This window comes from Plectropomus leopardus, chromosome 24 (assembly GCF_026936395.1).
Source record: "Plectropomus leopardus strain MGB_pleo_1.0 chromosome 24, ASM2693639v1, whole genome shotgun sequence".
Lineage (NCBI taxonomy): Eukaryota > Metazoa > Chordata > Actinopteri > Perciformes > Serranidae > Plectropomus > Plectropomus leopardus.
The window spans coordinates 6,890,192-6,905,095 of record NC_142199.1 but is presented as its reverse complement, the minus strand read 5'-3'; the positions used below and the strand labels follow the sequence as shown (position 1 = coordinate 6,905,095).

Genomic DNA, 14,904 nt, shown 5'->3' with positions numbered 1-14,904 from the left:
GAAAACTGTTAATTTCACAAGAATAAAACTGTTAACACTAACATTTTTGAGAAAAATAAATGCATTGTAGACAGTGAAAATATAAAAGTTATATCAGGTATTTGGCTGTTTGAGTCAAATAAACACTCCTGTCTATATTTTGAGACATTTGGCATTTTGACACATAAATCAATCATAGCCCTCCAACTTTTGACACTCATCTGGGGTTCCTCCTGTAACTGACTTCCACTGAAAACTTAACCAGAAGAAGCCCCTGACTGCAGTCATGTTGTTGTCGAAACTCTTCCATTACAAACTGCAGCCTGATCGCACTGAAGTCTGCCATTTCGGAGGAATCCTTTAAAGCTACGTGTCCGCTCCCATTCCTGTTTAACTGGAGGACCTAATGGAGTGAAAATGATGGCAGCGCTCTGCTGTTTAGGACTATCTGCTCAACATTTTCAATTTGTGTTTTACTGTCCTCTCCTCTCTTCCACTCCTGCTTTTATGTCCCTCTTCCATCTCTCTCTTTATGTTTGGGTAGCTGCTATTTGCTCTAGTTTTTTTTTTTACTACAGTATAAATGTCCAGAGTGAGACAGTGTTTGATGTTTCCAGTCAAGACTCTACTTTTGCTTCTGCTGAACACCTGAAAAGAAGTGGTAGGTTTGATTTTTTGCAGTCATCTGGAGGCCACTGAATACTAGAAAGCAGTTTTTGATGACAAACGAATAAATGACGACTGAAAAACTTGCATGAAACTTTCATCTGGATGTTTTCTCACGCTGCTTTTGAAACTCTGAAATGGGGCGAACTAATAGCAGATGGAACTTTTTAACTATTTATCCCTCTATAACTGAAAAATAACATTGGATTTGATCATTTTTATCACTCCGCTTGCATTTTGCATCAATTTAGTTGGAGAATTGAGCTGAAACATAAATAGCATGAAAGCAAATAGGACATTTGGATCAATACAGACTTTAAGATTCTTCAAAAAAGGACAAATCTGCATTTCTAAGGCTTAATGACAATACAGTCTCTATTGCCCCAAACACAGGTTTTTCAGAGGCACTTTAAAATGCATCGAAAAGATGGTTGCACAAAAACTGATTTTCTTCTGTAACAAATTACGATAACCATTGCGCAAAAAAAGTTAAAAAGGTAAAAGAAAATTTCATGAAAACTAGCACTAAAAAAGGGAAAAAAATCACTAAAAAAATAAAATGACCTGAAAAAAATTATAAAAATTTTAAATATCATATATATACTATATATTCCGTAGCATAATTTTCAATATAAAAATTGTAATCATCAATGAAGTTTTTGAGATGTTTTTCGCTCTTTAAAAAAATATTTCTAAGACAACTGATGTTTCAAAAGGTTCAGCTGAATTTTTCTTTTTCTTTTTTTTTTGGGTGGCTTAAATACATTTTGCTGCAGCACCTTCCACAGCAGTGAATAGTTAGCTTCAGTGTTTTGACCACAGTGTTTGAATATATATCTTTAAATGTTACAGTTAGGATTGAAAATGACAGAACAGAAAGAAACATGCTAATTTAACATACAGTATCTCCGTAATTGAAAACAATTGCAAGTTTTCTACACAGAAGTGACTTTCCTTGCTGGCATGAGGTTACGAGTATTTGGTCTTTCATTGCTATTCCGTTGCTAGGGTGACAGCTTCGGCCCCTGTTTACTTCCTGTCGGCTACTGCATTAACAAACTTTCCAACAGGAAGTACACTTGGACTCATATAGAAGTTTTGTGATGACAAGTTTGACTTTATCGGCCGTGGACACTTGTGGCTCTGAATGGAACCGTTTAAAAAAAGAAAGTCACCATTATCAGATGTTATTAGTTCAAGAAAAACAACTGATGCAGTGAAAATCACAAAAATCACGATCACATCCTGTCATCCGCTCTCATCACCTCACCACTTCATATTCTTAACTGTCCAAGCTCTCTTCAGCTCTTCCCATGCTGCCTTCCTCTCCTCCTCGTCTCCCTCTTTAGGAAACTCTGCATGCTCTTCATCGAGCCACTCTTCCTCCATTTACTGCCTCCTCTATTCACTCCCTTCCACTCTCGCTCACTTTAACAATCTGTTTAGCTCCCTCCACTTTTCTCCTATTCACTCCCACCTTCTCTTCCTCTCTCTCCATCTCGTCGTCTATTCTTCCTCTACCTCGTTCTGTCTCCCCGGCCGGCTAACGGAGCGTGAGATTGGCTAATTAACGGCTGCCTGTCGGCCCTGCAAAGACAGCTGGGTAATTTGGTGACAGTGGAGAGGAGGGAGGGTGGAGGAAATGAGGAGTGGATGAGCCAAAAGAGGAGAGAAGGCTGTGTCGTTAAACTTACCACACAGAGAGTTATTTTAAAATATGGTTCATGTGGCCAGGTGTTTGGTAAGTAAATCCTGTGTGCATTAAACAAACAAAACTGTTGTTATTCTCCTCATTAAACTGTACGGATGTTATTTGCAGCCATTATTGCATGACACAGTGGGAGAGCACACCTAACAAACAACAGCAAAGATCTTGGAAAATGATGATGCAGGCAAAACTGAATACGGTCCATATAACAATGACAACTGACAGACTTTTTAAAATTGGCTTCATTAGGTTAAATTGTTTAAAGCTGTTTCTAATTCATTTTTGGGCAAGTTGGGGGCAGCGAGACAAGCTATAAACACAATTTTGACATATTACCACCTTACAAAGTCATAACAATTATGAAAAAAAAATGTTTACAAACAATTCTCTATTCAGCATCATTCATTTGGAGTCTTGTTGACGGCAACAAGAGGAAATCATGTCCAAAAGTTATTCTCCTTATTGCTCTGTTTTGGCCAAAAGTAGGAAAATATCCAGATCTTTAGCTGCTAAATGCTCCATTGTGTTCACCAGCTAGTTGCTAACTTTGCCCATCTGCTGTTTAATGCTAGGCAGGTCGAAAGCAATCACTTGATACGAGGCTTTTTGCCTAAAACTGCATGCTGCAGCTGGAAATAATGCTGTTGAGAACATTGGGACTTAACCAAAAAAGTAAATGTGCCGTAACACAAAACAATGAGCTACAAGAAGCAGAAGGAGCCTCAGAGCTGAGGGGAGCTGCAGTGTTGGCTGGAGTGACCCCTTTTTACATTTCGAATAGCCATTTAATCTATTGCTTATGTAAAATACATTGATTAGGACTTTAAAACTATACTTGTTTCATTAAGGAAAAGTAACTTAAAGTACGGAGCCGACGGAAGCTGTTCTTTTTGTGCTTTAATTATGAGTAACACAGAAATGTCGGCAGATTTTTTTTTTACATCATTATGTAAGAGTTTGTGCAAGATCTGAGGTCAATTAACGCCTGCTATACACTAGAGGACTTTGAAAAGACTCTAAAAAGGCTTTTAAAAAAGACTAAAGTCTGACAGCCTCCCACATCTAAAGACGATGTGAGTTTCTGGTATCACACTGTAAGATTTTGCAAAGACTGAAGATCTTGGAGGGTCACTATTTGCAAGACTACAACCAGCTTCCTTTTAAGATTATCCCCAAGCTGCTTCTGGAAAATACTACACCAAACTCCCTTAAAAAATACGAAATTTAATTTCTTTGGAATTGTCAAACAAATGCAATTAAATTCAAATGAACTGGTGATTTATTCAAGTTTCATTACAATCCCTCTCCTGACAAACATAAATCTTAAATTCCTTTCCTTAAACACTTACCTCTGCAGCATGTTATGTAAAGTTAAGGATTTACAAAAGGACTAAATGATGTCAAAACACCACCGAGAACACAACATGATAATCTAACGTATTTGCACTATTGTACTGGTGATCAAAACGTGTTTTTCCAGCCGTCACTCTTTGCAAAACAGAGGTTCAAATGTGTGTTCACATAGTAAAGATCATACCTCCCCACCTTTTATTCAGAGCTGCTTTCCAGGAAGGTATGAAACAAAACAAACAGCAAATTCCTCGATTACATCATAGTATTAAAGAGCATACTGATACAAACTATTTGAGAACAGGATGTCTTAAAATGGAAAACACAAAAACTTTAGTTCACTTGATTAGTCCCTTTGACATCATTTTCACACTGAGTCTAAACTGAATCATCCTGATCGACACTTGACAATTTGTGCCTTATTTTCCGACGTTAAAAAGAGCGTCTTTGTGTGAGCAAGTGAAGTACAAAGCTTTATTTTCTCCCCAGAGGATCAGAGAGGTATGCAGTTATTTTAACAAAAGAATTTCAAAGCAGAGAAAGAAATCAGCTGTCATAGTTTCAGCGCTTCAAAAAGGAGGGAAAAATATCTCTAATGGTGATGTCATCTCACCGCCACCGATTTTAAATATGCAGCATCTCGACGACACACGCTGCCGTGACTGCAATAACATGCCAGTCATTCCAGCAGTAATGGATGCTATGAGTCCGCAAGCAGAAGCACGCTGAGAAACACTTCAAAGCAAAACAATGCGGGGTCAAAAACACAGTCGCTCAGAGACAAACACACTTGTGTGTTAATCTAAGCTAAAAATTGATCAGGAAATCAGCACAAACACAAAGCGATTGCAGCGATCGCAAACTGGGGGAGACAAGAACAGCCGGTGCTCACTAAATGAGATAGATTTGACATATATATCCACATTTAATTCTGATGTCAATACCGTCAGTGGTTGGAAATCTCCAGACAGGAAGTGATGAAAGACAAAACTGTGATTGAAGTCTCAAAGTGAATTGAAAACTACTGATCATGTCTGTAGCTCTCTCAGGCACACACCCACTGGATTGCCTACCAGCTGCTGTCTGGGATTATCAATGTGTGAAACTGCTAAGTGCAACTCAAACATCAACAAGATTTAAAGTCTAAAGCCTAACAAGAAGTCTCTCAAAGCTCCTTTTTCATCACAACCAAAATTATGTGAGTCTTGGATGAAACAACAGTGTACAGATGATTTAATTGTTCTTGAAGCCTTTAAGTGTAACTTCTGTATTTTTGAACAAATATTTTCCTATGTGTTTATTGGATTCAAGCATTTTTAAAATGGTCCAATATTACCAAAGCGCTGCAGCCGGCAGCCATGAAACAGGCTGCTATTTGACCTCTTTGGACAATTATGCACTGTTAGTTAATGTCCATGAAAAGTGCTTATTTTTGTCACTGACAGGCAGGATTGTTATTATAGGTATATGACAAAATTGTGAAATGATCCCTTCAGAGATGGACCTTTTTGTTAAAGAGTAGGATCCTTTTTGTTTAGAACCAGCCCCAAAGTTGCCACGGCCAAATCCACCAGACTACACTGAAATAAAAATGTATCATCATCAAGCACACTTAGTTCTTCTTTCCACTGTTCCAACAATCCCCAACTCTGTTTTGGTTTAAATAAATGATTGAAATAAATTAAATCTGGCTTATTACTGGACTTTTGATTTTTTTTATAAATGACTGTTCGCATTCGTCAGACACAAAAGCATGGGAAATGAGGGGCCAGAATAAAAAATATCAAACTTACCCTTCAATAAGACATGAATCTACAGCCCTAAGGCAGCTCTGTGAGAGTGTACTCAGCAGACTAACCCAGTGACCCAAAGAACAACAGCTCTATCCCCAGAGCATCACTGCTAGTGAGGCTGAACCTGAAAAAGCTGCAGCACAATGAAAAACCTGGTGTGGCTCTGAAAGAGATAAATGATCATATTGCAGTTATTAGTTTCAGCTTTTCTGTCTCTGATCTGTAATCCTCGCAAAGGGTTCATGTAAAGTCACACTCTCACACACACACACGGTTAAGTATTTTCCAGAGGGTAGTCAATACACTAATAAAAGGCAGCGCGGTAAATACGATCACTGACTGACTAAGCAGTGAGAGATAATGAGGGAGATTTTGTGTGTGAGTGTGTTTCACCATGCCCATCGTAAAAACAAGCTCCAACAGGAGAGCTGTTTTCAGCTATCCCTGAGGAATGTGTTACACACACACACGCACACACGCACACACACACACAGAAGCTGTTGCTCAACCTTCCTTAGTGATATCCTGAATCTCCCTTCCTGTATTACTGTACCAGAACAATGAGTTACAAAGGTCGGCTGGTAACTAATCAAACAATCATCGTCATAAAAAACCACACGCTGTATGACACAGCTTATATTACTCTGGAATAACTGTATTGACCTACAGTCTGAACACCAGCATGCTGTCACGCCCTACAAAATATCGTTTCACCTTGTTTGTCTGTGCACATGTGAGTAGGAACACCTGAGGAAGTGAAGGTCTGGCTCTTGTCCAAACTTCACCAACGTAAGCACCACACCTTTGTTGACACGTCACTCGATACCAGTTTGCTAATTGGTCCATTACTGAACGTTTTACCCGTGTGTCATTCAGACTTGTGACACTGACAGCGAGTCAGTTAACGGCGGAGGATCAGGCTGCTGATATCATGTATTTTTTCATTGTCAAAGATCAAAACTTAATAATTTGCATTAAGTAGCCAGAGCTCAGTATGACTCATATCTCTGTGCCAAAGAGCTCCATTGTTGTCCAAAAACTATTAGAAACACATGTTCTTTTATTACCATAAACCTAAGCAGTGTAATTTATTATGAGTGAGTCCCACATGCACCATCTTGCTGCTCAAAATACTCACTGCAGCACCAAATATGTATTAATCCACAGCTAAAAATAGTCCCAACTTCTTTTGACAGTCTACGTTCCTAAAAACTAGCACTTTTAGCCAGTTAGTTACAGTTAACCTTGGAACATGATGACTCACGTCACACACACCATGAAAAAACACGAGTCACAGTGACTGTACAGGAAAACACAACATTGCTATTGGGACATTGTTCCCATCCTCTTCCCCACAGGCCACCACTGTAAAAGAGACGACTGTAAAACTGCTCACAGGACATCTCGAACTGTGAAAGGGTCAATTATTACTCTCTCTATAAAGGATTTTTGAGCCACAGTGGCTTTACACTTATAAAACTTTCCTCAAACCAAGAAAAGCAATTTAAAATCATCACAATTTAAAGTCTGTGAGGTGAGTGGGGATTCACGGGCGGGGCCAGTGGGGGAAACACTACTGGGGCATGGTCACTGGGCCACATAAGACTCAATGAGTCAATGGAGCTCTGCACTAAAAGGAAAGATGTCTTGTATTTCACAACACATCATTAATCAATTTGTACATGTTACTTACTGTAAAGAAAGAAAGAAGAAAGAAACTAAATTTGGCACTATAAGTGGGTGACTATAATATCAATATAAGGACGAGGGGTGATGTTAACTGTATTAATGTTAAGTTATGATGTTGACCTTCAGACAGTGACGCAGTAACAGAAATAAATACCAACAGAGTGGACCATGCAAGCCCATTAACCCTTTGAAACCTGAGCAAATTGGCTTGATTTCTTTCAACAACACAGGAAAAAGGGCATGATAACAAAAGAAATGACCCCAAAACTAGCAAGAAATTAGTAAAAAGTTACAAGATAATAATCTGAAAATTTAGGAATAAAAATAAAAATAAAAAAGAACGAAAAAAAAACAAACAAAAAAAACTGTAACATAATTTTAAATATATAATTTTGGTAATTATATGGTTTTTCCCTAGACGTTTTACCCTAGCTTTATTAAAAATAATTTTTACAAATTGACTTATTTCTTGCATTTTGTGGAACATTTCTTAACAAGTTGGTCATTGCCTTTTGGTCATCACACCAATTTTCTCAAGGTTCAAAGGTTTATGTATGTACCAAAAAAGTGATGTTGATCCAGCTTTTTTAAGGGTAAAAAGCTGGTATATGACAACTAATGAAATCTCTAAAAACAATGTGCTTATTGCCACACTTGCACTGCCAGTGATAAAAATACTAATAATACAATATATTTAAGCGTACGACATCAGTCTTTCCCTCCCTTCTTCTCATAGTGAACACGTCCATGCGTAACTTCTTCATCAGCTGTGATGCTGAGGGGGGATTTGTTCCCATGGTGCAGCTGTCTGTGAGAGCACGCTCCACAACCACCAACCCACCGATCCCCGCAGCGCTCCACTGCTGCGAGTAAACATTTATGTTTATGTATGTGCATACATTACATGCACACATACATTCCTGTGAAAGCGCAGGTGCTAAGAAACATGTTCGCATATGTTCAGACACTACAGGAAGTGGTATTCCGCTCTGCTTGCAAAAATAAGTTATAAACAATCGAACCCTCACTCACACATGAGCTCTGTGATGTGTTTTATCTGCTCATGATGAGGATGCACTATAGAAAACACATGTTGGACTGTAAAGAACGATGCATAAAGAGGAAGAGACGGAGAGAGATGGTGACAGATGGGCAGAGGGAGGTGGTGAGCGATTTGTGACGTCATGCGATAAGTTAAAAAGGATGGAGTGATGAGGAAGAGGAGGGAGGACAGACGATGGAAGGATGTTTAGAGGGAGGAAAGGAGGGGGACAGGAGAATAAATATGGGGAAATAGTTGTGAGTTGTGACACTGCAGATGGTTAGTTTCTAAGAAGGGAAGGAGTGGTGGAGGCTGACGGCATCAAACATTTTTATTCTATAGTGGAATGTAATATGTACATTCATTTAGCTGTATGATTTTTGATGTATTTACATATTTCCATTCTTTTTTTTTTACTTTAGGGCATTTAATTGAATACGATACAAACTTTTATTGTCACTTTATACTGAAAATATAGTATTTCCAGCAATCTGCAATATAATTATCAAAATCTGTTGCTCTGGATCGAGGTAGATGCTGACATTTTTTCAGCATTCCTTTTAAACTCCTGTGAAATGGTACTCATTTTAACTATTCATGTGACTGGGAGAGTTAAAAACAAAAGGGTTATCCGGAGCACTGCGCTGTGGGACTGACAGATTGCACTCTGGGCACTCCGTCTGGGGAGCCAGAGCAGCAGCGCACCAAACCGAGTGCATGTGTGATGTTCGCTGATTCACGTAGAAATACAACGCTCTGTTTCTTCAAAAAACAGCTCTCTCATTTTGGTGTAGAGCGTCAGATTAGATCTACCAACGCAACCACTACTAACGTGCTAACTGGCTAAGTGCTAGTTATTTTCCACATGATTGTATGTTCAGTGTTATTTCAGCACTTTGCTATAGTGTGTATTTCACTGAATATTCAAAGCCTGTTATACATAAATATGCAGTTCAATTATGAATAATCTTTGGGACGGGGCCATTTTTCCAGGCCTAGGACAGTTTTTTTTTGTGATAGTGGGATGGGACAGCAGTGATAATCCATTACTGTGTCACCCTCTAGATCAGTGGTTCCCAACTGGGGCTGGAAATTCACTATTTTATTTCTGTTTTGATAATATTAAGATCATATATAAATTTGAAAGGTAATAGCTAAAGGTCCGGTGTGTAGGTTTAATGGCATCTAGCAGTGAGGTTGCAGAAGTCAAACTTCCTCTGTTGCAAAAACCTCTTCACCAGAACAGTCCTATTTAGAGCCTGAGTTTGGTTTGTTTGCTCTGGGCCACTGTAGAAACAACATGGTGGACTCTGTGGAAGAGGATCCATTATGTAGATATAAACAGCTCATTCTAAGGTAACCAAAACAAAATGATTCCTATCTTCAGGTGATTATAAACAAATGAAAATACAGTTATGAATATCATATTCCATTTATGCCAACAGATGGCCCTAAATCCCACACAAGATAGAAATGTTATTATAATCTACAGCAAAATAACTACCCAGTATTTTAAGCTGCAAACACACCCCCACAAAAGACAGTGAAAGAATTAACAGGCTAGTTTGTGTGTGTGTGTGTGTGTGTGTGTGTGTGTGTGTGTGTGTGTGTGTGTGTGTGTGTTAACAAGAGTGAGAGAAAGAGGGTCTATTTCATCTTTACAACCATTTGAAATACAGGAGTCACATTATTCTTATTAGTAGTGCAGCTGACAGGTTGGCAGGTGAAGAACGCTGCAGAAGTACAAAGTGTGTATGTGTGTGAGTGTGTGTGTTATGGCTGCATTTCTTGATGGAAGTGTGTAAAAAAAAAAAGCAGCAGAGAACTCAAGAGAAAAACAGAACAGATAGAGATATAAATATGAGTGATCTACCTGTGTTTGTGCCAGTCTTCGGGGAGGATCCGGAGACCCTGAGCGAGCACTCCATCTTGGCGGTTTCCCACGGATACACACTGGTGGTGTCTGATTGGATGGCGACGGAGAAGGACGGGCCTGCAACAGCAAACACACCACCTCGAATAAGCTTCATTTAAAAAAACACAACAACAAACATTTGACACAGATGGCAAACATCACAGAAACTCAAGTGAGATCAAAAGGATTCATTTAAACACAGACTGCTATTAAACCTACAGATACTATAATTCTGCATGCAGGTCTCTGAGGATGGGAGCAGAAAATGGTGTTTGGATGGTAAACACTGCTTTAAAGCCACAGTGAGCGATTTCTCTGATATGATGATATCAACAAGAACAAGCAGTTGTGGTGTAGATGAAAAGAGAGGAGGAAAAATAGAAAGCTTCTAAGGTGCAAATACATTAAAAATACACTATTTATCAGCAATTCTATAAAAAGCATACATGCAGTCAACAATGCAGATAAAAAAAAAATCTTGTCACATTTTTTGGAGAGTTGAAAGTAGAACTGACTGCTGCAAAGCTGACCACGCCCATTTCAATGATGTCATACTTTCACTTATAAAATACAGTTTTCAGGACATTTTTATTATTATTATTTTGAAGTAATTTTCCCTCCCTACCCTTTCCAGTTCTGACATAGAGAAATGAAAAAAGAAATGTTTTGGAAACCTGGATTTAAAAAATGCTGACAGAGTGTTTTACATTCGGTCTTGCTACTTTTGCTTAGGTATAAATTAGAGTACTTCCTCCCTCTCTGCTGCTATCCAACAAAGTATTAGTTCTCTGGAGGGTTTTTGCTGCTGAGAGCTTTGGGCTTTGCTCAGGTTCTGTTTTGCTCATTTTCAAATATTAAAACATAATTTCTCTGCTTGCATGTCGAGTGGATACTCAGTCCCAGTGGGACGAGTGACAGAGACGGCCAATATCTTGCATTAGCATATTGGACAGACCAATAACAAAGTTATGGCTGCTTTAACAGGCCGACTGAATAATTGAAATGGACAGTCAGTGTGGGCCAGTGGTTAAGACTAAGCCCCAAACATGACTAAATAAAGATTTTTGGTTCTCGAATCCTCACAATATATGTATAGTCAGTGTATTACACTGCAACTACAGAACTGTTCTGTGTAGTGATTTTGATTTTATGTGACATTTGTAAAACCACATGCATTTGACACTCAGGGGCCAGTGAGTCAGAGCTGAAACAGTATTTTTTTTGTTAATTTAGTTATGTGAACATGTTAATAAAATAAAGTTAAACTGTAGTTATATTAGATCACACCTTATGTGCAGTTGTGCCCTAATAAAAAATGAACATAAGAAATGTTTTCCCAGATCTAGTGATCGCATGGATTACTTGAGGGAGGATCAAATCCTCGTGGGGCTTATATCTATCGTTGCTGCATGGCAGCAGCAATAAAAATGCACAGCACTACATGCGATTCATTATACTTATTTTCAAAACAGGTGAGAGAGAGCCCAAGAACCCGACCGCCGACTCCGTCAACGTCAGGCGAGTGAAAGCTCAGTGTGAGTTTGGCAGCTTAAGAGCAACTGTGACACACTTTGTAATGTTAATGGAGAAAACAAATAGTTGTGTTATACACACGTGAAAACATTTTAAATATGTAGGCTAAAGCTTAAAAAAATAAATAAATACGTTTCCGTCATTAGAGCCAGTAATCAAGAAATTGATTACTCACACCTATACTGGTTTCAAGGTATACTGTGGTATTAAAATTGACAATGATCATATTGTGTACATATTAATATGTGTCAATAAATTCTATTTTTGAAAACACTGAAATACAATATAAAAATTCAGCTCATTTTAGGGAAACTGCCTGTTACATTCTGACTTGAACTATTGTGCTTAACAGACGGGGCTTTTTCACAGCAGACACCTTGACTTGTTAGAGCAGGTGTTACTAATGACATTAACAAAGTGAGTCACGACAGTGTGACAGTGAGACAGCACGCAAACTAAGTAGACACATTAATGTCATCATTTACACCTGTGCTTTCAGCTAAGACACGTCTTCACCGAAGAAAAACAAGCAAAAAAAAAAAACTTTTTTAAATGTATATTTCTTGCCAAAGGTTTGGACTGATGGCGCCGCTTGAGAAAAATTCACATTTCACCACATTAAAAAAAGGGAAACTTTGACTTGAATGTGGCTTTGGAAGAAACGTTGAGCAGACTCATCCTGATCCAACCAAATGTCAATTTGCTCTGGACTCAAGCGTTGGAGACAGATGGATAGGCGGATGGACAGAAGGGCAGACAAACCTACTGCTGTTCTTGGATACTGCGGTTATCTGGTTATTTGGCCACAGCTCTGTGAGGACATAACTGCTGGCTTAATGTTTGAGAGTGCCTGCAAAATATTAACTCTGACGTTTAAATCCATTCACGTTCCAGTGTCACATTGTTACTTTCACTTTCAAGTCATCTCTGATAACATTTAAGATGTTGTGACAGTTTTCCCCAAGAATGCTGCATGAATCATGCTGTCGCGTAAACAATCTCCTGTAAAATACATGCTCTCTGGCTGCATAAACACCATGTGGATGATATTAAACATCTTCCCTGGGTCTTGGCAGTGGTGAGCTGGAAGTGTATAAATCAGTCTTTTCTTAAGTCTAACAGGAGCGTTCAAGACACACTTGCCCTGTGCCAAAACACATAACTGCTGATTACGTTAGAAAGCATGGAAATGAGAGGTAACTCATTTATGTGTTGATTTCTTCCTTCACTTTTTGTAACTGTAAGTTAACTGTCGTCCTGACACTTTGTCTCTTGGTAGGTTATTTCTTCTCTTGAATGACTGGTCCAAAAGGCGCCAATCCAACTTGCTATGGCTCGCAAGACCCTTCTCCAGAGGTGAGGCGAGCAATCGAGCATGCATGTGCATGTATTAAGGCAGTAAAGCAAATTTACTGCAGCGATTGTCCAAAGTACAGGGTCTACATTACTAAAAGTGTTTTTTGGGCTGTCATGAGAGGAATGTGTTTACTGTAAACTGCTGTGAACGTGTCATGTCGCAAAAACTTTTAGAAAAACTGTTAAACAGTTAACCGCCGAGAATATTTTTGACTGGTTACGCATGTTAGTCAATGGGTTAATTTCACTACTCTCCAGTTTGCTGCACTTTACACCAACTGGATCTGGTGGCAGCTAGAGATTAGAGGAGTGGATGGTGGACGGCGCGCACTAAGACTGCTTTCAAACGGAGTTTTGTTACAGTGTACACAAAAAAAGTCTGTTTCAACGCCCCCCTCTTGTGGTGTTCTTGACATCACAAGTTGAATTTTTTTAAATGACTTTGTGAGCGCGACTTCTCATGTCGTAAACATGAGCTCACATGTTCCACATGTTACTGCGGCTAGCCAGCTGTCTGTCAGCAAAGCCGACACAAAATAAAAGGCAGAACATTTACATCACACAACATGAAATGTCACCACTTCTGAGTGAATCGTGTTTTTGGAACGCAGTGCTAAAGCTCGCAGTGTCGATGGAGCGCTGAAATAAAACCAAAGGATATTTGACAGGAGACGGGCTTTCCTTTTTTTCTTAAAAACTAACAAGTTAGTTACCAGTTAATGAGCACTGAGCTATCAAAAGCAAAATGAACTGAATCTGGCATCCCTAGTCAGTTAAACCAATTGCTCCTACAGGCAACACTACAGAATACTGCCTTAAATGTTGATGTATTGTCTTCAATTTCACTGCTGCGAAGCATTTGAAACCACTCAACAGCAATAATGTCTCACTACTTTCCAAGACCAGCAATGAGGAATTCATTGTTTTTTTCCAAACTGAGGATATGTGAGGAATTTTCTTTTTTGTGGGTCTTATTGTTTGCTTATTGGCTGTAATATTTACCCACCGATGTCCATGCACACATTTCCGTGCAAACAATCTAACCAAATTATGTAAACCACTTATGTTGAAGCAAAAACAAAGAGAGAAAACGCCTTAAACAATCACAGTAAGAAGTTTGGGTCAAACCAAAGGGCAGCTCTGCAAAATCTCATGATTTTACAACAGTTGCACAACATGAACTTTGTAGAGTCAGTGTCTGTCTCTCCGCTTAAGTTGAAGAAAAAAGAATAATCAACAGGAATTAACTATAGAAATCAGACCCAGGTCATAAAAATGAAGAATTTTGCAGAGAAATACATGAATTTTGGACTACTTTGAAAGCTATAACAACTTATGAAGGAGGATGTTGGTAAATCTTTACACTGATCTTACACTAGTGGAAACGACATGTTTTTCCACTGGCCACTCCATATTTATGTTACCACCCATCCACAAAATCACTTAAACACTGAATTATTTAAGAGAAAATGTGCTGGTGAGACTTTGGATTTCCATATACGGCATCGTAAAAGATCCCCGTACAGGCAGAAACACCACAACATGTCTGAAACATTCAAGATACAGCTGGAACCTTGGGAGATTTGCCAGTTTGTGGATGTGCTCGTAACACACACACACACACACACACACACACACACACACACACACACACACACACGATTGAGTGCACAGAACTTCCGTCCCCTAAGGCGAGTATAAGGGGTTCTTGAAAAATGCTCAGCTTGAAGTTGAACGCTGTCAGTGTGTGTGTTTGTGTGTGCGTGTTGCTCTGTGTGGGGTCAACTCAAAATGTTCAACTTGGATTCACACACTTGAACAATTGAAAGATCACACACACACACATGCGCGCGTGTGCGTGCGCGTGCGGCAA

At 38.9% G+C, this 14,904-nt stretch overlaps 1 protein-coding gene across 1 annotated transcript in view; it reads right to left on the bottom strand.

The window, feature by feature from the left end:
- The window catches only part of ptgfrnb (prostaglandin F2 receptor inhibitor b), a 71,397-nt gene that overhangs the window by 16,454 nt on the left and 40,039 nt on the right, over window positions 1–14,904 (bottom strand). Inside the window, exon 11 of the mRNA XM_042512948.2 lies at window positions 10,101–10,220. Within this exon, the coding sequence (XP_042368882.2) occupies window positions 10,101–10,220 (120 nt within the window). The remainder of the gene's footprint in view (window positions 1–10,100; window positions 10,221–14,904) is intronic.